This window comes from Ostrinia furnacalis, unplaced genomic scaffold (genome assembly GCF_004193835.3).
Source record: "Ostrinia furnacalis isolate ACB-3 unplaced genomic scaffold, ASM419383v2 OfSCF4792, whole genome shotgun sequence".
NCBI lineage: Eukaryota > Metazoa > Arthropoda > Insecta > Lepidoptera > Crambidae > Ostrinia > Ostrinia furnacalis.
In genome coordinates, this window is record NW_021135031.1 from 223,577 (window position 1) to 248,145 (window position 24,569).

Here is a 24,569-nt window from a genome sequence, read left to right on the forward strand (position 1 = left end):
ACAGCAAGAAGGGAAAATGGAAAAAAAAAAGAAGAAAATAACAAAATCCTATCAAGTGTCTCTCATCCTAAAATGTAAGAAAGGAACAGGGAAAAAAAAGGAAAAAGAAGAGAAATTACAAAAATCAACAGTTTATTCGTCATCGTTGTCGGAGTGCAGGTAGCGCACCTCCGGGTCATGCGTCGCGCGGCCGCGCAGCGTGGCCAGCGCCGCCCGCCCCCGCGCGCCCCTCGCCCCCGCCGCTAGCCACGCCAGCCCCGCGCCGCATACCAGCACCGCCAGCGTGACCAGAACCCCCTCCAGGCCACGAGCTGCGTGACGTCACCAGCTCGCGTCCGTTGATAAACTACTGATGCCTCCACGTTTAGGAGCTGGCGTGACGTCACCAGCTCGCGAAGACAATTGCTAAAGTAGTTACTGATGCCTCCTCCATCTTTAGGAGCTAGCGTGACGTCACTAGCTCGTAAACTCCATTGACAAACTATTTACTGATCTCCTCCATATTTAGGAGCTGCTGTGACGTCACCAGCTCGCGAAGTCGATTGATAAACTCGTGTTCGAGAGACAAAGAGACGAGGTTGCTAGCAGCATTTCCTCTCGCTGGAAAGCTACTTAGCTTTATCGCAAGGAAGGAGCCAGCATATAGACTGGCTTTGTGTATGTAACATAAGGAAATCATCCTGAATGACGCTGATTGCTCGGCGCTGACGCCTCATTAGGTACATTTTGGCTGTCTGCGCCGGTCAGTCAGCGTGTAGTTAGCGCGATTCCAAACCTAGCCTTGTATTTTAAGGAAAATGGTCCGAAAGAGTAATTTGCATTCTGTCTCCAAGACTCAAGGTTTCAATAAAAAAAACTAAGAAAATAACGTAAGTCTCATCAACAGTTTATTCGTCATCGTTGTCGGAGTGCAGGTAGCGCACCTCCGGGTCATGCGTCGCGCGGCCGCGCAGCGTGGCCAGCGCCGCCCGCCCCCGCGCGCCCCTCGCCCCCGCCGCTAGCCACGCCAGCCCCGCGCCGCATACCAGCACCGCCAGCGTGACCAGAACCCCCTCCAGGCCACGAGCTGCGTGACGTCACCAGCTCGCGTCCATTGATCAACTACTGCTGACGCCTCCTCCACCTTTGGCAGCTGGCGTGATGTCACCAGCTCGCGAAGACAATTGATAAAGTAGTTACTGATGCCTCCTCCACCTTTGGGAGCTGCCGTGACCTCACCAGCTCGCCAAGTCAATTGATATACTCGTGTTCGAGAGGCAAAGAGACGAGGATGCTGGCAGCATTTCCTCTCACTAGAAATCTACTTAGCTTTATCGCAAGGAAGGAGCCAGCATAATAATATGGACTGGCTTTGTGTATGTAACATAAGGAAATCATCCTTAATGACGCTGATTGCTCGGCGCTGACGCCTCATTAGGTACATTTTGGCTGTCTGCGCGCGCCGGTCAGTCAGCGTGTAGTTAGCGCGATTCCAAAACTAGCCTTATATTGTAAGGAAAATGGTCCGAAAGAGTATTTTGCATTCTGTCTCCAAGACTCAAGGTTTCAATAAAAGAAACTAAGAAANCGAATTGAGGAGGTTGGGTGCAGAAAGAGAGCAGTTGCAGTCGGTTCTTCAGCGCCATCTGTTGTCGTGTCGGTTAAGCAAGCGGTCCTCGAGCCCGCCCGACGTGAAGCCCTTCAACGACCCGTACGAGTACCCCGCGATAGCTGACGACGGCGTGCGAGTCAAAGTGGAGGCGGTGGAACCCGCCATGGATCCCGTCATAGCGCTGGATAGCGATATCTTCACTTCGCCGATGCCAGACAAAAGGTAAGATTTTACAAATCGTTTTTTTTTTTAATCTTTGACGATTCTTGATTATTTACTAATACAAATGAGTAGGTCATCTTCATAGAAACGCACCGAGCGCGGTTTGTATGTGAGCGCGCCAATACGTATGCGGCGCGCACGCACACACTGACAAAATTTAGCGTGGATTAGCGCAGCATACGTATTGGCGCGCTCACATACAAACCGCGCTCGGTGCGTTTCTATGAAGGTGACCTACTCATTTGTATTTACTCTGGTATTAGACACAATTTTTTATCTAAATTCTATTTTTTTTTTTGACGCGTATTTATCATATTATTATAATTATTTATGGGGTCATGTAGTTACCGTTCTATTTTCATGAGGAAAAATTACAGAAGTGTTACTACGGACGTAATTTGTTAATTTCCTGGACAATTAATGCCATGTTAGATGTGCGAATTATTATTTTAAACCATAAAACAGATCTGTTAGATATCGAGTAGAGTAGTCGTACCCATTTAAGGCATGGCAGGTGTTTTTTCGTCGTTAAATTAATTAAGCATGCTCCAAAATATATCCACTGCCGAGTGACGTAACTAGTTTCTTATATGGCTGATGCAAACTTGTACAACTAAGCTCCGGCGAACTAAGCGACCGGGTTGTAGTTGCATACTGCACTGTCTAATAAAGGCTTAAAAAGTCAGCTTTGCTTATTAGTTGTTGCAATAGACATGTTGACACCACTAATCAATTGACGTACTTTTTAAAACTGTCAAAACGAAACTCTCCCATAGATTTTGTATGGCATTACAAGCAAGTGACGTCACTATTTTGTGAACTCAAATAAACTACTTTTTTCAATTACAATGCGACCAAAAATCGTAATTTACAGATAATCTATATATATAAAAATGAAACCCGTTTCGCGTTGTCACGGCATCACGTGTGAACGGCTGAACCGATTTCGATAATTCTTTTTTTAAAATGTTTGTGGAAGTCCAAGGATGGTTCTTACGGAAAAAAATATTAAGAAAATCTCTACGCTAAGGCGGTACGAAGTTCGCCGGGTCAGCTAGTTTAAAATGAAAATGTAGTGTCTTTTTAGAAAAGTTGTGAATTCGAATTATTGGAGAATGGTGTCAAATTGTCCATTCACGAAGGCGAGTGAGCTTTATGAGCCTTATTAATAAAAGTTACACCCTAGTTGAATTCTGGCTTAAGTTGTAATTTAATATGGAAATGTAATTTTAATCCAGAGTTCATCCTAGGTGTAACTTTTTATTAATAAGGGGGTATATGTGTGGGGGCTCGCTACTGTTCGTTTTTTAGTTTTTGATAGACACAACACTATCGTTATGTGTATGTACACGTACACACACAAGTAAAGCTCACTCGCCTTCGTGAGCCTTACCAGTCTCATTCCTTCCCCCAGGATAATGTTATCGGCGGCGAACCCGGCGGTGGTGACGTCAGCATCTGTGGTGACGCTGGATACGCCGCCCGCCGCGCGGCCCTCGCGGCCCACCTTCCTCCACGTGCCGCTACAAGCCAACCCCGCACAGGTAAATTAAAACTCATAAAAATCTTTCTTCTTCTTATAGTGTCGACAAAAAGCCTACACAGTGTCAGCTAGGGTTGCCAACTATACTTTTTTGAACAGTATTATACTGTTTTTCACTAAATTATACTTTTTACTGTTGAACAAAAATAAAGTATACAAAATACTGTTTTCAGCTAGCATCACTAGTATCCATTACTATCCATAGATATTTTTAAAAGTAAATGCCCAACACCACATTTAAGTACACGTTGTAGAGCTATACTGTTTGTTTTTTTTTTTAATACTGTCTGTTTTCCTTCTCCGACCTCTGATATACTTTATATTTTGAAAGAAAAGTTGGCAACCCTAGTGTCAGCCCAAAACTCCGCTACAAGAGTGGCGTTGTCTGCAGCATTCATTTATTTTATGCAAATAGGCTGTTACATGACCTAAACTGAACTGTCCTACCAAACTCATTGACAGAGGGACGCCACCATCGTTCAACTTTAAAGTTTCCAACACGGCAAAAATTTGAACCGTTTATGCTCAGAATGCCAACTTCTCAAAATGCCAACCGCTCGCAAAATGACAACTTCGCAGAATGCCAACTTCTCGAAATGCCAACTTCGCGAAATGCCAACTTCTCAAAATGACAACTTCTCGAAATGCCAACTTCTCGAAATGACAACTTCTCATAATGCCAACTTACAATTATAATGAATGCAGGAGCAGTGAATGCTACCACAAATAATAAAAATAATTAAAAAGTCCATATATTTACATTATCTCAATATCTTTATTTGTTACTATACAATCAATCAATACCTTTTCAATAATATAATCAATCAATATTTTAATTTTCATACAAATCAGATTTTATATTTTTTTTTTGTATGAAAATTAAAAAAATTAAAATGATGAAATCAAATTTCTGACTTCACCATACCATTTATATGACCATGTTAACATGGGCTAGTGTCGGCTCATATACCCATTTACCTAACACCCTGTATAATTGTTACAATCATTATCAAAATCAGATAAACAAAAACCAGGTACGGTCTGCAACAGCGAAACAATTATTTTACTAGATAAATTAACACATTACAAGGGCGATATAGTTTTGTCAAGTATAACTTGTGGATTTTTTAAAACTACCCTCATAACATAACATTATTTTCGCCATACACTATTTTATGATTCAAAGTGTACTGTGACCTTATCTGGTTTTTGTTTATCCGATTTTGAAATTATTGTAATAATTATATAAGTGTATGTCATTCAATCGACATTTGAGATGAGAGATTGAAGCGATACGACCCTAGTGTATTGATTGATTGTATAGTAACAAATAAAGATATTGAGATAATGTAAATATATGGACTTTTTAATTATTTGTATTATTTGTGGTAGCATTCACTGCTCCTGCATTCATTATAATTGTAAGTTGGCATTATGAGAAGTTGTCATTTCGAGAAGTTGGCATTTCGAGAAGTTGTCATTTTGAGAAGTTGGCATTTCGCGAAGTTGGCATTTCGAGAAGTTGGCATTCTGCGAAGTTGTCATTTTGCGAGCGGTTGGCATTTTGAGAAGTTGGCATTCTGAGCATAAACGATTGAACCCAGCGATCCGGTATTGACGGTGGCGCGCCCCGCTGTCAATGTCACTGATAGGACAGTTCAATATTAGGGTCTATACAAGTGGCGTTGTCAGCAGCATTCATTTATTTTCTACAAATAAGCTGTTACAAAACCCTCTTACACCTTTTTATTCGTCCTTAATGACTAGTCAAACGATTCTAAAACTTCAAGTGGCAAAAAACATAAACTAATAGTAGCGCCCTCCTGTAAATGTCTTAATTAATACGGTGGTCCAACGTGGCAAAAATCGGCTTATAATCCAGTATTGATAGTAGCGCCTTCCTGAAAATGTCATATAGTTCCAAAATACTGAACTGTCCTATCCATGACATTGACAGTGGGGCGCCACCGTCAATACCGGATCGCTGGTTCCGATTTTTGCCATGTTGGAAACCATATAGTTGAACGATGATAGCGCCCCCCTGACATTGAGTTTGGTGGGACAGTTCAGCGTGGGTCATCTATAACTGTTAAAATGTCATAAATGCCATAGTTTGGGAAACCCTGTCCTAAAAGATAACACTCAAATGGTTTTATTTTTAAAGATTTTCAACAATACATAATTAACTCGGTCATTGACATTCGCCAAAACGTTACTTTTCTATATGCCTTATCATTTACAAAAATAAATATAATAATGAGTTTACCTATTTACTTTAATGCATCATCGTTACAAAGCTAGTTATTGTTTAATAATAGTTAATGACTCAAGAGTTGAAAAATTGTGACTCATGCATACACACTCGTACCTTACTTATGACACCAACCTTGACCGAAGTCCAATAGATGGTCAAAGATTGAATTTCTGTTTGCATAAGAAAGATGTTTCAACACACTACTACTAAAAAGGAGTTGTGATTGTTTACAAATAACAGCAGATTTTTTGCTATTTGCTATTTATTGTTTGATTTGTGTTTCAAGTATTATTATAATAAAGAGGGGTCTTTACTTTATAGCATCGATTGTTTTATTTGTCAATGATGCAACTTCAAATATAGTTGTCTAATACTGAACCTATGACATTGTCAGGAGGGTGCTACTATTAACTAATTATTAGCTCCGTTTTTTGCCACGTTAGACATTCTTAAAATTTGACATTTACAGGAGGGCGCTACTATCAATACTGCGTTATAAGTTCTGATATTTGCCACTAGACGTTTTATCTTTCATATAGCCATTTTTTATAATAAGAACATTATTCATACCATCAGCAGAAAAAGGGGGTGGTCCTTTTATTTTATGGAAGGCTGCAGCTTCCTGCAGCTTCTGTAGAATGCAGATACTTATGTAAAAACGAATGCACAACTCACGACGCGGTTTTCGCCCGCAGCAGGCGCGGTTGTAATTGGGTCCCGCTCGGCGCAAATAACCGCTCCCGTGAGTTTTGAAATAAAACCGCAATTCCACAACCGCCGCGGGCGCGGGTGAAAATCGCGCCGTGAGTTCTTAGCCTAAGCGAGATTTTCACTCTGATAACGAAATAGCAAATTGTTGAGTCGTCTTCCTTTTACTTACAAATTCCATCTATTGTTCCAGAACCACAAAATCAAAGCGCTCGCCAACACGGACGCGCCCGGCGTGGAGATCAGCACACCAAGCAACGGCATCCCGTTCAACTTCGACAGCCTGATGGAAGGCGGCACCGGCCTCACGCCCGTCCACCCGCACCCCGCGCCGCGCGCCGCTCTTGCGCCCGACCACGCCAGCCTGGTCAGCCTCTGAGAACACCTCGACGCCGCCTACCCGCTGTTCGCGGCGCTCGACGCGCTCTAGGTGGCGCCACTGACGCGGTAACGCTACCGTTATTTTGAATTTTCGAGTCGCGTTATTTTTGGATTTTTATCTGTGGTCTGTGATCACGCGGTTGGCTTCGAGCGTGAGCTCAAAAACACCATTTAAAAAATAACATAATATGTGGTCTGCGACGCCATTTTTAAATTCAGTCAGTTCAGTGTGTACTGGACGAGAATCGGATTCGAAATCGTAGCGTGTAGGCGATTATTAAGTTTTACCGAAAGTAATGTTAAGCATTTTTAAATGGTATATCTAGTTTTATGCGAGATGACCGTAGTTAGCTATGGGGTTTACCAATAACTAGTCTCGAGGGATTAGATACTTATTGTTGTTCGATCAGGGGCGTCCTCCGGAGAATTTTGTAGATAGCGTCAGCTATGTGTAGTGAAATTTCAGTCAGTGTCGAGTTTAGTTCCGCATGACGCCACTGGTCGGACCGTTGTGGCGCCACTGGGCGCGCAAGACGCGGCGGCGCCGGACCGCGTTTGAGTCCGCAGACTACGGATTCTTTATTTATTCGATGTACTCTCTCGTTCGTGCCGATGTTCCCTTCCTCTCTCTCTATCGTTCTTCACTCGGCCTACTGTAAGGCGATCGGCTGTCCCTTTCTATTTATTGAGCTACATTTAGGTAACGTGTTGCTCACTATGTGCTTTTGTATTTATATCGTAGTCTAAATATTATATTGGCCTAGCGTTGCCGATCTACAGAGTCAATTTATGAGCTTTTTAAAGTTTAAAGGAAGATATTTTTATAAAGAAAAAGAGTTTGTAATGATGCAGAAATAATAATTGTGATTATGGAAAATAAAACAGAGTTTTATTTGAGCATTTCAGGGATTTTATTTCGTGTTGTGCTTAATATCTAGCGAGGCTAGACTTGATGGTGCGTTTATATTAAATTATATGTAAAAGATCTCTTTTACACCGTACTATAAGAAAAGTTTCGGCACAAATGTTTTTAAATTCATTGCATACAATCTTGTCATAATAAACTGTGTGCCATTTTCTACGTCTACTCTCAAGATAACAATAATGTCAAATATTTAGTTAACCATTAACTAACAGATTACTTAAAGAATAATTAATATATTGATTGTAAGTTAGCTCAATGTTAATGTAACGTATTACCGTTCCATTGGTTTAGATACTGGTAGTGTAACATTACTGTAAGCGACTTGTGATACGTCCAGTGATGGCCGCGCTGCGGTACGTGAATATGTGACTCGTGTCTTATACAGCAATATTTACAATAAATATGTATTAAATTATACTAGCTAAATCATAGCAATACAAAATTATGGAAATTTTATAGCTACACTACTCAAAATAAATTATGACATGAGTTACAAATTTCTTAATGCTAAGACCACTGGAATTAAAAATATATTATATTTAAGGCAATAATTAGTTTAAGGGCACTTAAAAATTAATTATAATATTCGTAACTTAGACCAAATTATTACTTTACTTGCTTTATTGTAGATTTATTTAAAATCTAAGCCAAATATTGATTTTATGTCGTTATTATAGGTTTTAGTTGTAGCCGTCATTTACTTTGAAGTATTATTGATTAGAAACGACAGAAATCAATGAATATTTATTTAGTGTATATTTAATATTTATCAACATTGTAACCTAGTGCAATAGTGCGCGGTACTTTGCATATGTTTAAAGAAACGACATTTTATACACGCAAACGAATGTTTATAACGCATAATATGAACATCTAGATACATAAGAGAGATGTAATTTTTTCTAGAAAGTTTTTTCATAACGCAATGTAGAGTACTTTTGTATTTTTTCATGGAGTTAAGCAAAGCAATACTTATATTTGATAAAACTATTGGAAATGATCGTCGGATATAGTGAAATATATAATATGTAAATCAGAAAATATAAATTTGTTACATACACCTGGATTTGGGCTTTTTATTTTTAAATGTATCCTTCTTTTTGATCTTTTGAGTTACCTAAGTTTAAAAGATAAACAAATACTAGCGAACCGATAGCAGACACAGAAAAAAGTTTATTTTTATTTCAAGTGAACGATGCGGCCACTACGCTTCCTCATTTGGTATTTGATGTGGTTCTTTATGGCCATATAGACATAGAATGGGAGCTCCAATGCACTTATAAAACTTACTCCAACGCACAAACCGAATACCCCGCCCAAGTTTGCTGAAAAACAAAACAATAAAATTAATAAAAAGGATCTTACACCATACACTTTTCATAAGTTAGGCCTCAGCCTCGAACTTAGCGGGCAGCGGGGCGGCGGCGGCGGCGGCGCGGGAGCGGCAGGATCTTATGCGTAAAATCAAATAGACCGGTTCTCGAAAACAGCGGCGCGGCAGCGGCGCCGGAGCGGGCAACGAGCGGGCAGCGGCGAGGGAGCGGGCAACGAGCGGGCAGCGCACTCCTTCTTTTGCCCACAATAAATCGAGCGTTAGGAATAAATTTGAATCGAAATAAAATTGTCGCCGTTGTTCAGACATTTCGTTTGCGAATAAAAACAAATATCTCGACAACACAACCCCGAACACAACACTTCGCCGCTAAAGCGCCGCGCGAGCTGCCCGCTTGTTTCGAGAACGGGTCTGCGTTGCCCGCCCCGCTCCAGCGCCGCCGCCGCTCCCGCCCCGCTGCCCGCTAAGTTCGAGGCTGAGGCCTTAAGGCTGGCTGGGGACAAACTCCTTACAAAAAACACCAGTTATCGTTATAGTTACGGTTAAAGTTGCAACTGAAAGTACTTACACGCTAAAGTGACGATGGATATCACCGTTTCTTGTTTTTGCTTCACGTAGACAGAGTTAGGAAAGAAGAAGTGCATGATGGCGGTGCTTTTGTTAAACTTTATGCCCCTGCTGTAAATAAATAAAAAAACTACATGAAATTTATTCGTACACTCGAAGAACGGGATTTGTATCTGGTTTGGACCGAGAGAGTAGTTTCTTCTATTCTTGATTGAGTATTCTGGTGAAGGGGGTCGATTCAGAATTGATTTCAAGTGTCTAGAACACTGTTGCACCAGCATAAGAATTCGGATAGCAAAAAATGATGAATTTCAACTTGCTAACCTTCATCATCATCATAATCAGGTCGTTTTATCTCCACTGTAGAAAGACGACTCTATACTACCAGAGACAAAAGGGAGGATGTATGGGACGAGTGGGACTTTCCCATTTACTATCCAAAGTAGAGATGAAACGGATATCCGGTAACTATCCGGTAGGCCGGATATCCGGCCTTAATTTACTATCCGGCCGGATACCGGATAGTAACTCACTATCCGGCCGGATACCGGATATTAAAAAACTACGACAATTTCCTATTAATGAAATGAAATACATTAATCTTAGAGGTAAACATCAATAAAATGGCTTAGGTATAATAATGACGGCTTTTATTTAAAGTCCAAAATTTACAAAAAGCCATATTAAGGCCTTTAAAAAAACTAATTTCTTTATTCTTGGCTATTCACTCTAAATACGAATACATAAAATAGTAAATATCTGTTAAGTCGAAATATTGCCAATAAAATAGGCGATCCTTTTTTCACTGATGGTTTTTTCAAATCAATCTAATCAAATCAAAAAATATTTATTCAGTTTAGACCACAAGTGGCACTTATGAACATCAAAATATTATTATAGAAAATAATAAACAAAGAAAAGGCAGCCCTTATGGGGCACATGTCTCCTTATCTTTTGGGCCCTACCAGCGCTTCGAGACAAACATATTATGGCAAGTGCTGAGAAGAAATGCCGGAACAAACTCAGTTTGATGTCATGATGCAGTTCAGTAGATTACGCAGCAAGTAAACTAATTTAATTTTCACTATTCAATCACACACTCACGATGGCAACCGAAATCGCCCGAATCCATCTGCCCCCTAGACAAGTGATAAAATCTGACATTCTATTCGGACTGATTCGATTTTCGAAAAGTGTGACTAGTCTAGTCTACTAATAGACCCACTGATCGCGTTCGAAGCACCTGTGCGGCGCTAAACTCGTTACGACATGCAACGATACAATGGGCCAACTATCCGGCCGCCGGATATCCGGCTATCCGGCCTAGCAGCTGGCCGGATATCCGGTATCCGGCCAAACAACTATCCGTTTCATCTCTAATCCAAAGGATAAAAACTAAAGGAGAAGGACCATTATAAACACAAATGATACTGACTACATATCGTTGAACATGTACGGCAGCGCGTCCAGGTTTCCCGTGGACAGCTCGACGGTGTAGCGGCGCGACTCGCAGTCTCGCAGGCACTTGCACGTACTAGCCTTCTGCGGTGGGTGGCGACTTACTGGAATACATGAAATACAAGTAATTTGCGTCAAGTATTTGACCAGTGTGTGTTGCCAGTGATGGTATATGGATCTGAAACGTGGTCGCTTACTATGGGCCTCATAAGAAGGCTCAAGGTCACCCAAAGGGCGATGGAGCTGGCTAAGCTCGGAGTTTCCCTGCGTGATCGAATCAGAAATGAGGAGATCCGCAGGAGAACCAAAGTAACCGACATAGCTCGCAGAATTGCTAAAATCAAGTGACAGTGGGCGGGGCACATAGCTCGTAGAGACGATGGCCGTTGGGGCAGAAAAGTTCTCGAGTAGCGACCACGGGCTGGAAGACGTAGCGTGGGCAGGCCTCCTACTAGGTGGACCGACGATCTGGTGAAGGTCGCGGGAAGAGCCAGGATGCGGGAAGCGCAAGACCGTTCATTGTGGAAAACCTTGGAGGAGGCCTTTGTCCAGCAGTGGACGTCATTCAGCTGAAACGAACGAACAAACAAGTAATTTGAGCAAAGTATCCCTCCAACAACAAAGGTTGGAAAATCATGATAGTAAACTCAGTTTTTCGGAAGGGAGACGCGCGCGGATAAAGTCTGTGTGACTAGTCAAAAACAAAGCTCTTGATGGATAATTCAATTTTTCTAATGATGGACACATGACCTCATAAAGGTTACAGGAAGGCGCTGGATGCAGGCCGCTGCTAACCGGCGAATCGGTAAATCATTGGAGGAGGCCTATGTTTAGCAGTGGTGGATGTCCTGGATTAGCTGAAATGATGATGATAATACACACGCTTAGTCTCCTCCCCGATGCACTTGATGCACCAGATGCAACAGTTCGCAGCCGCAGTATAGCTCTTGATGGAGTCCTCATAAAAAAATAAAGACCTCATAAAGGTNAAAGGTTTCAGGAAGGCGCTGAATACAGGCCGCTGCCAACCGGCCCAGCTGGGAATCATTGGAGGACGTCCTGTCACTGAAATGATGATAAATCTCCTCACGCTTCGTCTCCCCGATGCACTTGATCTTGCTGGCGTTCCAGACGAGCGTCAGTCGCACGTACGGCAAGTAGAACAGTTCGCAGCCGCAGTAGCTCATGATGGAGTCCTCATAAAAAAATAAAGACCTCAAAGGTTTCAGGAAGGCGCTGAATACAGGCCGCTGCCAACCGGCCCAGCTGGGAATTATTGGAGGACGTCTTGTCGCTGAAATGATGATAAATCTCCTCACGTTTCGTCTCCCCGATGCACTTGATCTTGGTGGCGTTGCAGACGTGCGTCAGTCGCACGTACGGCAAGTAGAACAGTTCGCAGCCGCAATAGCTCTTGATGGAATCGGCGAAGCACACGTGGTCGCAGTCGGAGTTGTGGTAGTCGTGGAAGTAGGGCAGGTGGCGCTCGTCTTTGAGGTAGCATTTGCGACTGACGAATAAAGAAATGAACGAGATGAAGAGAATAGGTTAGCCAGGAAATAACTGTAAAATAGGATCTTTAAAACACACCATACAATACTGACTGACAAATATTGAAACAGTACAATTTAGGTGGAATGATCGCTAGGAAACTCTCTTCCAGGTAACCTCTTAGGAGAGAGCAGTGGAACAGTTCAGGAATCTACTAGTTATCCGCTTTGCCTGTATGCCATAGAACCACATGCTAAATTAACTTTAAATTCCCATGTTCTTCTGATAAATTTCGTTGCGGGTCCAATGACAGTTTTATTTTTTAACTTTCCCCCGGGACAAACTTGTTTCACTGGTTGGATTTTTATTGGAGGTCGATCTGTAGATCCTAGCTACACAGGAGTTGCAACGGTGGGAACGAGAGGTGGAAATAGTCCCGTATAGATGACATACCGCAACCTGCATAAGGTCAAGCTTCGTTTCGTATAGATATACATAAGTATTCCTGTAGTGGAGGCTAAAATTAAATAGTCTGATGATGATGATGACGAATGAGGTGTTACCTCGTCACCGGCAGCACTTTAACGTCCTCCGAGCAGTAGGTGTGCGTGGCGTGGATGATGTGCAGCGACTCCGTGTTGGTCAGCACCAGGTTGGACACGTCATCTGCGGGGAACTCCGTGTGGTCCGTGAAGAGAACCTTGGATAAACAATACAGGGTGTAAAAGTCATGAAAGTAATTTATTGTATTACAAATAAGGACAATGAATTGTGAACAACTTAAAAATAAAAGAACAAGCGAGGTAATTATTCTTATTTTTGTTATTTACTTTCAAAGGGCGCTTTTGTTTATCGCAGCGCCGCCCTAACTCAATAATATGGGCAGACGTCCACTGCTAAGCATATGATATGAATGAATGAAGGAATTCCAAAATTCCAGTACACAGTTTGGCCTAAGTAGGTAGAGAAAATCAGATTTTTTTTAGGTATATATGCTGTGATAGGGGTGTATGTAGTAACATTTTCAGGGATGTGGAAACTGACCTCCCTGAAGGGGGGACCCTTCAGTTCGCCCATGTTGCCTCTCATTTAGTATAATATTACCCGTATTCCTCCAGCGGCAAGTATGGTCCTGTCAATGGCGCCTGCCGGGTTGTAGTCCACCACCACCGTGAACGCATTGTTCAAACTTGACGAAAACGCCAAACGGCTGGTGAAGTTAGCTTTAACTTCGTTTCTGAAACAGCAAGATGTTTTCGACTTTATAACTTTGGTACCTATAGGTACTTCACTAGAATCTAGAAACCTTGAAGCGTTAGATATTATATGCTTAGTTTCAAAATACCAAGTGGCGCGCATACGATCCTATAACTTTGCTATCGTCGTTCATTCTAGTAATGGACTGCTAATAATGTTACAATAGGCAATGGTACAATGATGATGTACAAAGGGGCACTATAACGACTCGCGGCTTCGTTTTAGGCTTTTGGGCTTGGGTGGATACCATCTGGTTTTAGAGGGTATTATGCCCCGCCTTTAGTGAGAAGGCAGGGAGAGTCCCACATAGATAACTCACTGGCGGTCGTCATTGACCAAAGCATTTCCCGACGTTAAAAAAAGGGCAAGATAAGTATATGAAAATTAAACGAGTAGATACCTTTTATTAGTCTTGACGTAATGGTACTTGCTGTTAAAAGAGCAGCAGAGGCCATATGTGGTCAATACAGGGTCGAAGAGCCCCCGGCAGTGCGGGTAGCGCGTGTGCCCCAGCTGGCACATCTGCAGGAACTCGTCACACTGCTGCGGCAGCATCGCTAGCACTTCGGTTGTCTGCCATTGTCAAAACACTTCATTACATTACCTACTTATAACTAGATTATTTCATCCACGAAGACACGCCCCACCATTCTTCCGCTAATGTTTGAGTGTTAAAGCTTGGTCCGTGAGCACGTAGAATTTTGTCCAATGACCCCAAGCTACACATCCTTATCGCTCGTCGCGACTGTGCGACGGGCGCCCGCAGTGAGTGTGCGAGCGCGACAGCAACATAATTACGCGCGAGCGATAAGGATGTGTAGCTTGGGGTCATTGGACAAAATTCTACGTGCTCACGGACCAGGCTTTATCAGTACACGCTAAATTATCCATGAGTGCACACGCACACTACAATAATGACGCCCCGCGCTACCTTCGTCCCTCAGCTAAAAGTGGTGGGGCGCGTCTTCGTGGATGAAACGATCTATAACATGCGATTAATTTGCACCATTATTCTATTAAGTTGTGTTGGTTGGTTTATAGCGTAAATAGAAGGATGTATTTTGGTAGTTGCTTATGCTTAGTTGTTAACTGTTCTCCCTAAAGGGTACTCGTTTCGTTCCAATGAAGAGTAAAAGGCTTTCTGTATTTTATTGACGAATTTCTTTGTAAAAATTATATTTAAAAAAACTTCGTAAAAAAGTGAGTATCAGCATGTTTTAGGGAAACGAATCAAATAAGGTAATCTTGTAATGCTTACTGTATATCTGTTGAGGTCAATTAATGACTGCAGTTGGTGCGCCGTATCGTCTGAGGACTGCAACGCAGGGTCATAAAAACCCAGCACTATGGGAATAATACGATCGAGGTCTGCTGTCACGTTACCATCTCTGAAAAATTATCCCATTACTATGGTATACTCGTAGATAGTTTACTTCAGTTTTTTTCAATTAGCAATTTGTAAATAGGGTCAAACCCATGTGGACATACTTATTAGGCTTAGCCTAACGCGTCTTAGGCCTATCATCTCCGGTGTAAGTGTGACGTGCTAATTTTAGACACCCTGTATATGATGCTCCGCATGCCTTTGGCGTATCTCATGTTCATTTTTCAGGTGGGGCCTGGCCTCTGACATGCCATGATACGGGGCGGGGTGCGATTGGTATCACAGCTCATGAGTACCTACTATCAACTATCATTTGGTTTGTTGCGCGCTTCTTCTCAGCACTTGCCAAATGTTGGTTTCGAAGCGCTGGTAGGGTAAAAAGATTATGAGACATGTAGAGGCTCCTTAAGAGCAAAATGACGATTTGTAAAAACTATATATTAGTCTAAACAAATAAAGAAATTTTGACTTTGACATTTTGAATCGGTAGCCCAACATACTGGGGGACCAGACAATGGACATGGCGCACAATTTTTGTTGAAGATGCCAAAAAAAACTACAAAAAATTAGAATGAATACTGTATTTTTACTTTTTTGATATCTTTAAAAATGACTGAAATATTCAAACTCAAAGTGCGCTCTTCCGCTAGGAGCGATTTTCCGCGCGGATTTTGAAAATGTGACGTAGTAACATGAAAAGCTGCATGTAAGATATTATCTGTGTACAATGGTAAGAATGGTTAGTAGGGGAGCCGAAGCGGGGATTTCGGGACTTACTAAAGAGTGGCAGACTAACATACAAGGAAATACTTTGTACCTGGTTGATTACCTCTAAGTATGAATTTTTGATATAAAACGGCATTAGTTCTTATGCCTCTGACCCAAAAAATACCTCAATTAAGCCCAAATTTGAGACCGCAGCCAAACTTTGAGTGACGATGGAAACTAGCCTAGATGGAGGACACATGAAATTGAACTTCTGCTTCTTCATTGATAAAGACTTATCATTTACCATACCTTATCATTTTGTATTCCATTTGCAAGTCACTTTTTTTTCGCTTACTGTAAAACAAAACGTGGGATTTTTTTAAATCTTAGGTCTTTTGAACGCACATCTGAACTATATTACTTTATGTAACTAATTTTATTATGTATCATACTTATAACTAATCACTTCATTCAGAACTAGAAAACGATTCTAAGGATTCCACTTTTCTTCAATAGATGATCAAGATAAAGAGGTATTTATTATAAATTGCTCTTCCACCATTTCAATTATTCTATCTTACATCTAACTTGATGAAATCTTTTTCAATTTTATTTACATGGTCATAACATTTTCACCATTCCTCTGCACCAATTTGTGAGGTACACCTGAAACCCCCGATAAAGCAGCTATTATAAGAATAATATTTAAAAAAAAAACCCTTCTGACGCAGTTAGGTAATAAACTAAATGTATCAAATTTCACTCCAACTTACTGTCAAGTCAACGACGCGCTTTAAAATCAAAGATTGACTTTAAATTATGCCTTATTTTACAATACACATTGAAAACAATATGACTTGCTTGAGCTTTTTCGACTTTTTCACAACTAATATTTTCTAATTATCTGTTTGGCGGACAAATAATTGAAATTTTGTCATCTAGCCTAGTTGTCGTCAGGAAGTTGGTCTAACTAATTCAGCTTGCAACTAGTTCAGCTTGCAAGATTCCACCCGAACAAACATTTATGTAATTACCTACATACATCATAAATTGCAAGCTAAATAAAAGCTTGTAATAAAGTCGGATTTGTTCAAATTTCGAGAACGACTGAACCGACAAAAGCATTAGAAAATTTACGAAAAATAAAATAAAATTTTATCCCGTACAAAATGTTCATGGATTTTGTTATTTTTATTAAATACCTTTAAATGACACCGACCNAAGACCTCATAAAGGTTTCAGGAAGGCGCTGAATGCAGGCCGCTGCCAACCGGCCCATCTGGGAATCATTGGAGGACGTCCTGTCGCTGAAATGATGATAAATCTCCTCACGCTTCGTCTCCCCGATGCACTTGATCTTGGTGGCGTTGCAGACGTGCGTCAGTCGCACGTACGGCAAGTAAAACAGCTCGCATCCGCAGTAACTCTTGATAGAGTCGGCGAAGCACACGTGGTCGCAGTCGGAGTTGTGGTAGTCGTGGAAGTAGGGCAGGTGGCGCTCGTCTTGGAGGTAGCATTTGCGACTGGGTAGAAGTAAAATGCATTTAATGATCAAAAGAACTGCTTTAGTATGAAATAATGGCCCTACACGAAAAATATTTTAGGGAGACAAAGGATTATAATTTCGCACATGTTCTACCTATACGGTTTCTGCGGCAGTAGAGCTTACAGACCTATTTGTAGTAGAGATTTTACCAATCACCACCGCAGCAGAAAGCTACTCAGTTACGCGCTAATGCCTGTCCAATGTTCTGAGGGCTTAGTGTGAGTAAACGCATGCAAACTCACACTCAGCCCTCTGTGTCTGTAATAGAAGAAAGGTTAAGTAGTGGAGGTAACTTAACTGACGAGTGACGATGGAAAGAACCAGCACTTGTCAAGTCTCATAAACTGCTATTTTCTCCTCGATCACGGTAGCATAAAGGGCACAGATGCACCACAAAAATGTGGAATTCGGGCTTCGCCAACCGATCTGTATAAAGTATAGGACAAATCCTCCATCTGAACTGAAATTCGTGTTCCTGCAGCGAAGAATCAATGACCTAACAATGATGATGAACGAGGACTCACTGTCGAATGAGCAAGCTAACCTCGACACCGGCAGCATTTTACCGTCCTCCGAGCAGTAGGTGTGTTTTCTGATAAACTGCTGTTTAAAAAGTGTAAAGGCCATATTATATACTCCCAAGTCGCTTTCGGCTACGGTAACTGCGACAAAATTCCTTTAGTCCGCAATAAGAGGGCTACGCTGGGCTGCCCTATCATGTGCCCTCACATGGCTACAGTAGCCAATCTTGTTGGTAAAAGTGCGCGAACAATGTCGACACGTTAGGACACCGCTGATGTAGTTGTAGGTGATAGCCGCTGCTGGTCTAGCTTTAAGAGCATCACGCTTCGAGTCAAGATCAGATTGCAAAGGCCATAACAGCCACACAGATATGTGAATAACAGTTTAGGTCTTGTCAAGTGTCCGACAAGAGCGTGGGGAGTATAAGTCAAATCCTCCATCTGCCTTTGGTAAATCAGAGAGTCGTTCTTTTACAGCTCAGTGACCTGACAATGATGATGAACGAGGTCTCACTGTCAAATCAAACTAACCTCGTCACCGGCAGCACTTTAACGTCCTCCGAGCAGTAGGTGTGCGTGGCGTGGATGATGTGCAGCGACTCCGTGTTGGCCAGCACCAGGTTGGAAACGTCATCTGCGGGGAACTCCGTGTGGTCCGTGAACAGGACCTTGGATATATCAGGGTGTTAAAGTCATAAATCAATGAATTGTAAACAAAAACTTATAAACTTAAAAGTAAAAGAACAAGCGAAGAAATTATTTTTGATATTACTCGTACTTTCAAAGGCCACTTTTGCTTACCGCAGTTATTTACGGGAATAAACTTATTTTTAATACTGCCCTAGCTCAATAATGTGGGCTAGTGCTGAGAGGCAGCCCATCATCATTTCAGAACATCGGTAAATGAATCCAAAAATTCCAGTCCGCAGTTTGGCCTAGGTAGAGCAAATGAGATTTTATTAGGCTCTCGCGCGCTTAGATATCTACGGACGAAAAATAGCGTAACGTAGGCTAGGTAGGTAGGTATGCAGGGGACCTATGGTAGGGGTGTATGTAGTAACATTTTCAGGGAAATGGAAACTGGTCAGTTTTCTGAAACTAACCTCCCCCCCTTCAGTACGCCCGTGATGCCTCTCATTTAGTATGTCTATTTACCCGTATTCCTCCAGCGGCAAGTATGGTCCGGTCGATGGCGCCTGCCGGGTTGTAGTCCACCACCACCGTGAACGCATTGTTCAAACTTGACGAAAACGCCAAACGGCTGGTGAAGTTAGCTTTAACTTCGTTTCTGAAACAGCAAGAAGATATTTTCGACTTTATAACTTTGGTACCTATAGGTACTTCACTAGAATCTAGAAACCTTGGAGCGTTAGATATTATATGCTTAGTTTCAAAATACCAAGTGGCGCGCATACGATCCTATAACTTTGCTATCGTCGTTCATTCTAGTAATGGACTGCTAATAATGTTATAATAGGCAATGTTACAATGATGATGTACAAAGAGTTGAAATACCTACTTAAGGGTCCTCTAGGGGCACTATAACGACTCGCGGCTTCGTTTTAGGCTTTTGGGCTTGGGTGGATACCATCTGGTTTTAGAGGGTATGCTCCGCCTTTAGTGAGAAGGCAGGGAGAGTCCCACATAACTCACTGGCCGTCCCCATTGACCGTGGGTATGCTCAAAGCATTTCCCGACGTTAAAAAAAGGGGCGAGATAAAATTTAACGAGTAAGTAACTACCTTTTATTACTCTTGACGTAATGGTACTTGCTGTTGAAAGAGCAGCAGAGTCCGTAAGTAGTGAGCACGGGGTCGCACTGCTACGGCAGCATCGCCAGCACTTCGGTTGCTTCTGCCATCATTGCCATTGTCAAACCAAAATGGAACGTGTAGGTACCTTTTATTACTCTTGACGTAATGGTACTTGCTGTTGAAAGAGCAGCAGAGTCCATAAGTGGTGAGCACGGGGTCGAAGAGGCCCCGGCAGTGCGGGTAGCGAGTGTGCCCCAGCTGGCACATCTGCAGGAACTCGTCGCACTGCTGCGGCAGCATCGCCATCACTTCGGTTGTCTGCCATTGTCAAAACACTTCATTACATTACCTACTTATAGATTGTTTCATCCACGTAGACGTCCACCATTCTTCCGCTAATGTTTGAGTGTTATCAGTACACGCTAAATTATCCATGAGTGTACACGCACACTACAATAATGACGCTCGGATTGCTCGGATCAAAATCCCCGCACCCGCGCTACCCTCAGCCAAAAAGTGGTGGGGCGCGTCTTCGTGGATGAAACGATCTAGAACAGGCGATTATTTTACACCATATTCTATTAAGTTGTGTTGGTTGGTTTATAGCGTAGATAGAAGGATGTATTTTGGTAGTTGCTTATGCTTACTTAGTTGTTAACTGTTCTCCCTAAAGGTTACTGGTTACGTTCCAATAAAGAGTAAAAGGCAATTTTAGTCTTTTATTGACGAATTTCTTAGCAAAAATTATATTTAAAAAAACTTCACAAAAAAGTGAGTATCAGCATGTTTCAGGGAAACGAATCAAATAAGGTAATATAATATGCTCACTGTGTATCTGTTGAGGTCAATTAATGACTGCAGTTGGTGCGCCGTATCGTCGGAGGACTGCAACGCTGGGTCATAGAAGCCCAGCACTATGGGAATAATACGATCGAGGTCTGCTGTCACGTTACCATCTCTGAAAAAAATTATCAGGTTACGAATGGTACCTATAGTTTACTTCAGTTTTTTAAATAAGCAATTTGTAAATAGGGTACATGTGGACATACTTACCTATTAGGCTTATTCGATACGCGTATCGAACAAGCCTAACGCGTCTTAGGCCCATCATCTCCGGTGTCAGTGTGACGTGCTAATTTCGGACACCCTGTATATGATGCTTCGCATGCCCCCTTTGGTGTATCTCATGGTCATTTTTCAGGTGGGGCCTGGCCTCTGACATGCCATGATACGGGGGCGGGGTGCGATTGGTATCACAGCTCATGAGTACTATCAACTATTATCTTTGAATCGGTAGCCCAACATCCTGGGGGACCAGACAATTCAAGGGTGCGCTAGGGCAAGCCCCGCTATCATGCACGCCCCTAGTTTGTTGGCGGCACGGTACATCATATTGTAGCACCATAAGGTGCGTACGGATTGCTCGTACCTACCCTGGTACGCGTACTCAGTTTACGCGTATCCGGAACGCCTAGTCCATGTATGTATGGACCAGTCAATGTATGTATGGACTAGGCGTTCCGGATTCGCGTAAACTGAGTACGCGTAACAGGGTACGAGCAATCCGTACCACGCACCTTTAAATTGATAGCGATATTTTAACAAAAATATAATCTGAAGAGCTATCGACTTACACTAAGGTTTTGTTGAGATGGTGGACAGCGGCGATAGTGATCCTATTGGGCGAGCAGATGGTTATTGTAGGGTAGGGCAGGTCCTTGATGGACTCGTACTGGTTCTCTATGGTGATACGTGTAGGCATGTCTGCGAAGCGCATGTATAGCAGATACGTGAGGAACCACGCCATCATAAACATCGCAGCCACTAGCACTGCCCAGAAAGACCTGTATGGAGGGGAAAAATGAGATAAACTAAATGTCGTTTGTGGTTTCAGCACAAACGCGAAGAATCATCTTACCCCACGGGATCAACTCGTACCTGATTCTGTTCTTTTCATGAAGGGGAAAGTATTCCCCTACATGAAAAGAACAGAATCTGATTCGAAAAGAAAGGTTTCTAGTGTTCAAACACCTATTTACAACATCTTTTGTTTAGTAGGATCAAATAAGCTCCTTTCGGATTGAACTTACTTAATTCAAAAAACCTTGAAATCAAAATGTATCTGCCTATCTTAGAAAGAGTCTTCCATTCAGTAGAGAACTTAACTTTATGCTTCTGAGATTTTTTTGAAGCATTTGATTTTCAAGCGACATTACGATTTTTATTTAAATGTAAGTAAATAAATGAATACTTTGATAACAAACCTTGATATTGGATCAGGGTACACATAAAAGTACTTCATCACTGTCAAGCTGCCATCTAAGCAAAATCTTCGAAAGAGAGTACGAAAATTGCCTTTCATTGTTAAAATAATATTATTACTGTAATTTAATTAAATTTTCTAAAGTGTATTATTTTGTAGATGTCTCCCGACGGTTAGCAGCTGCTATCTTTTTAAAACAATGAATGAAAAAACATATTACAATTTTGTATTAATCATATTAATGTGACACACGGAAATGCAATTAAGTTTCATTAAATTGTCTGTTGATTAGAATCATAGCAGCTGCGAATTGTAGATAATGTGACCTTCTATGTTGGCCTTGGTAAAAGCTTTTATTTTAATCAAGTAATTTGACCAGATAGTGTGTTCTAAACTTAAGGGGCATAAAATAAAACAATATTTAAGAAAACTGTATAAAGTGATTTTATTGAGAATTCTCGTTTTTTTAAATATTATAACAACATGCAGAGCAATCAAATAGGTATTTTAATCTGAAACAATTCCTCTAAATAGCATTCTATGAAATATATTCAAAACTATGTTAGTATAATATTTCTGAATTGGTAGAAAAAAATGCTACATATTTTACGCAAAGTTATGTTATTAAAATAATCCGAAACTTTACGAGTAACAATCTATTATTGTAAAAATATATTGCTTTTAAAAAGCAAGAATAAGCTTAAACACGAAAATACATGCAAAAGATGTATGTATGTATGTTGGGATTGGATAAGTGTGTAATACCACGGAACACGCTTCTTATACATGTTGAATAAATAGCTTTTTTTGCAAAAGACTCTATATATTTGTATGTAGTCGACTGCATCTACATAGCCATAATCCGATAAATTATCTATAACTGAGAACGAATTGTTTTCTAAAGCTATTAAAATTTAAGACTATGATGATTGAAAATTTGTGTAAATAGAACTCAGGTTACTATAAATCAATATAAATCATTAGAACATTTATTTTATTGTAATTAATATTATCTTATTATTTGTTAAAATATTTTTATCTGAGCAGGTACTATTTTTGGCTGTCAAGTTTATATTTTTACTAGAAGCTTATTACATTATATGTAAAATACACATTTCGTGTGAAAATTTAGTCCTAAATAGTTTTTATTATAGTAGTTTACATATCCTGGAGGGACAACTATTTATTTATGAGCAAATACAATATGTAATTGAAGAGGTTTAGTAAAGAGCAATTCAAACTGTGATAGGTATAATAAGTATTAAAAAGCTATGCTACGCTTTATTGGTCGGTTAATATAATCTAAAGAACACATACTATAGATTGGAAGTGCCTTTAATAAATTTAAAATCATCCTCCTAAGCTTCATGCTATGAAACTCTGGTCAAAACTTGATTCAAATTCAAACATAGAGGAGTTCCTTCTGTGATTGGTTTATCTATAGTCTATACTAATAATAATGCTATAAAGCTGAAGAGTTTGTTTGTTTACTTGAACGCGCTAATCTCAGAACTGCCGGTCCGGTTGAAAAATTATTTTAGTGTTAGATAGCCCATTTATCGAGAAAGGCTATAGGCTATATACCATCACGCTACGAGTAATAGGTGCAGAGCAAAAATGAAAAATGTTGCGAAAACGGGTTTTCACGCGTACGAAGTCGCGGGCACAGCTAGTCTACTATATAAAAATAAGTCGGGTTTTCCTCCCTGACGCTATAACTCCAGAACGCACGAACCGATTTCCACGGTTTTGCATTCGTTGGAAAGGTCACGGGCTCCGTGAGGTCTATAGCAAAGAAAATTCGGGAAAAGGGGATAAAACGGGATCCACGCGTACGAAGTCGCGGGCGGCCGCTAGTTTTTAATATTTATTCCGCTTTTACACTTATAGGTTTTACCAGTTTTACTCACGTAAGTAACATACGTACGTTATAACGTAAACACTCTTTGTAAGTAGCTCATCGTGATTTCTTACTACTTGCGAATACAGCCGTAAGTTACTTACGTAAATTTTATGGAAAGAGCTTACAATGTAAAGGTGGGGTTGACCAATCACAGAACAGAATCTATGATTGAAATTGAATCGACTTTTGAGCGTTACTTTTAGCCTAGGAGCTAGTTTCATCGATTCTTATCTTATGAATAAATCAAGGTTGTTGGTTACCGATTAATTATCTGCCAGATATCTCTACTTGAGGACTTGTGAAGCTGACAAATGTATTTGTTTATTGTTGTAAGTAATATAAGTTCAACCAATATAAAATTGACGACATCATGTCTACCATAAACACTAAGTTTACAGATATCGTTGCAAGATTTGCAAGCACAGAAATTACTTACTGGTTAATTACACTATATTATTTATTACGTCCACACATTGGATTGGAATATAATATAAATATGTTAGGTCCAAGATTGGTGCTATATTCGTATAGTCAATTCTTGAATCAAAGGCCTACTCCCCACGTTGCCTCCAATATTGGTTCCAACGCCGCTCGTCCAACGTTTAGTTAGATTAATAAAAAAGCTTTGGCCAATGTTGGTGCCAATTATTTACACATCCACAGACCAGCAAGTGTTCCACGTTGGCTCCAATATTTTTCGCCGGCACTTCTACATATTTATTGTGCACCCGTCATCCCTTTGCCTGTGATTATATCTCAA

The 24,569-nt window shown here is 41.0% G+C and overlaps 2 protein-coding genes across 2 annotated transcripts; one reads left to right on the forward strand and one right to left on the reverse strand.

Annotated features, from left to right (window-relative positions):
• Positions 1-1,568: 1,568 nt before the first annotated feature.
• Positions 1,569-8,651, forward strand: LOC114360025 (transcription factor kayak-like). Its single transcript, XM_028314578.1, has 3 exons — positions 1,569-1,813; positions 3,228-3,357; positions 6,512-8,651. The coding sequence occupies exons 1-3, from the start codon at positions 1,755-1,757 to the stop codon at positions 6,695-6,697; spliced, it is 375 nt and encodes a 124-aa protein (XP_028170379.1). The 5' UTR covers positions 1,569-1,754; the 3' UTR covers positions 6,698-8,651.
• On the reverse strand, positions 8,580-22,052 carry LOC114360022 (sodium channel protein Nach). The gene is made up of 15 exons (XM_028314575.1): positions 21,908-22,052; positions 21,278-21,487; positions 20,472-20,601; positions 19,789-19,961; positions 19,045-19,177; positions 18,421-18,557; positions 17,094-17,345; positions 14,989-15,118; positions 14,131-14,303; positions 13,577-13,710; positions 13,037-13,181; positions 12,302-12,492; positions 10,960-11,086; positions 9,526-9,635; positions 8,580-8,949 (listed from the first exon to the last, which is right to left on the reverse strand). The coding sequence occupies exons 1-15, from the start codon at positions 22,003-22,005 to the stop codon at positions 8,804-8,806; spliced, it is 2,289 nt and encodes a 762-aa protein (XP_028170376.1). The 5' UTR covers positions 22,006-22,052; the 3' UTR covers positions 8,580-8,803.
• Positions 22,053-24,569: the final 2,517 nt, after the last annotated feature.

Excerpts from the sequence above, each read along its gene's own strand:
- LOC114360025 (XM_028314578.1), top strand. The coding sequence starts at position 1,755 with ATGGATCCCGTCATAGCGCTGGATAGCGATATCTTCACTTCGCCGATG. Across the intron at positions 1,814-3,227 it reads TCGCCGATGCCAGACAAAAG|GATAATGTTATCGGCGGCGA; the intron begins GTAAGATTTTAC and ends TCCTTCCCCCAG. Across the intron at positions 3,358-6,511 it reads TACAAGCCAACCCCGCACAG|AACCACAAAATCAAAGCGCT; the intron begins GTAAATTAAAAC and ends CTATTGTTCCAG.
- LOC114360022 (XM_028314575.1), bottom strand. The coding sequence starts at position 22,005 with ATGAAAGGCAATTTTCGTACTCTCTTTCGAAGATTTTGCTTAGATGGC. Across the intron at positions 21,488-21,907 it reads TACCCTGATCCAATATCAAG|GTCTTTCTGGGCAGTGCTAG; the intron begins GTTTGTTATCAA and ends CCCTCCATACAG. Across the intron at positions 11,087-12,301 it reads GTGCATCGGGGAGACGAAAC|TAAGTCGCCACCCACCGCAG; the intron begins GTGAGGAGATTT and ends CATGTATTCCAG.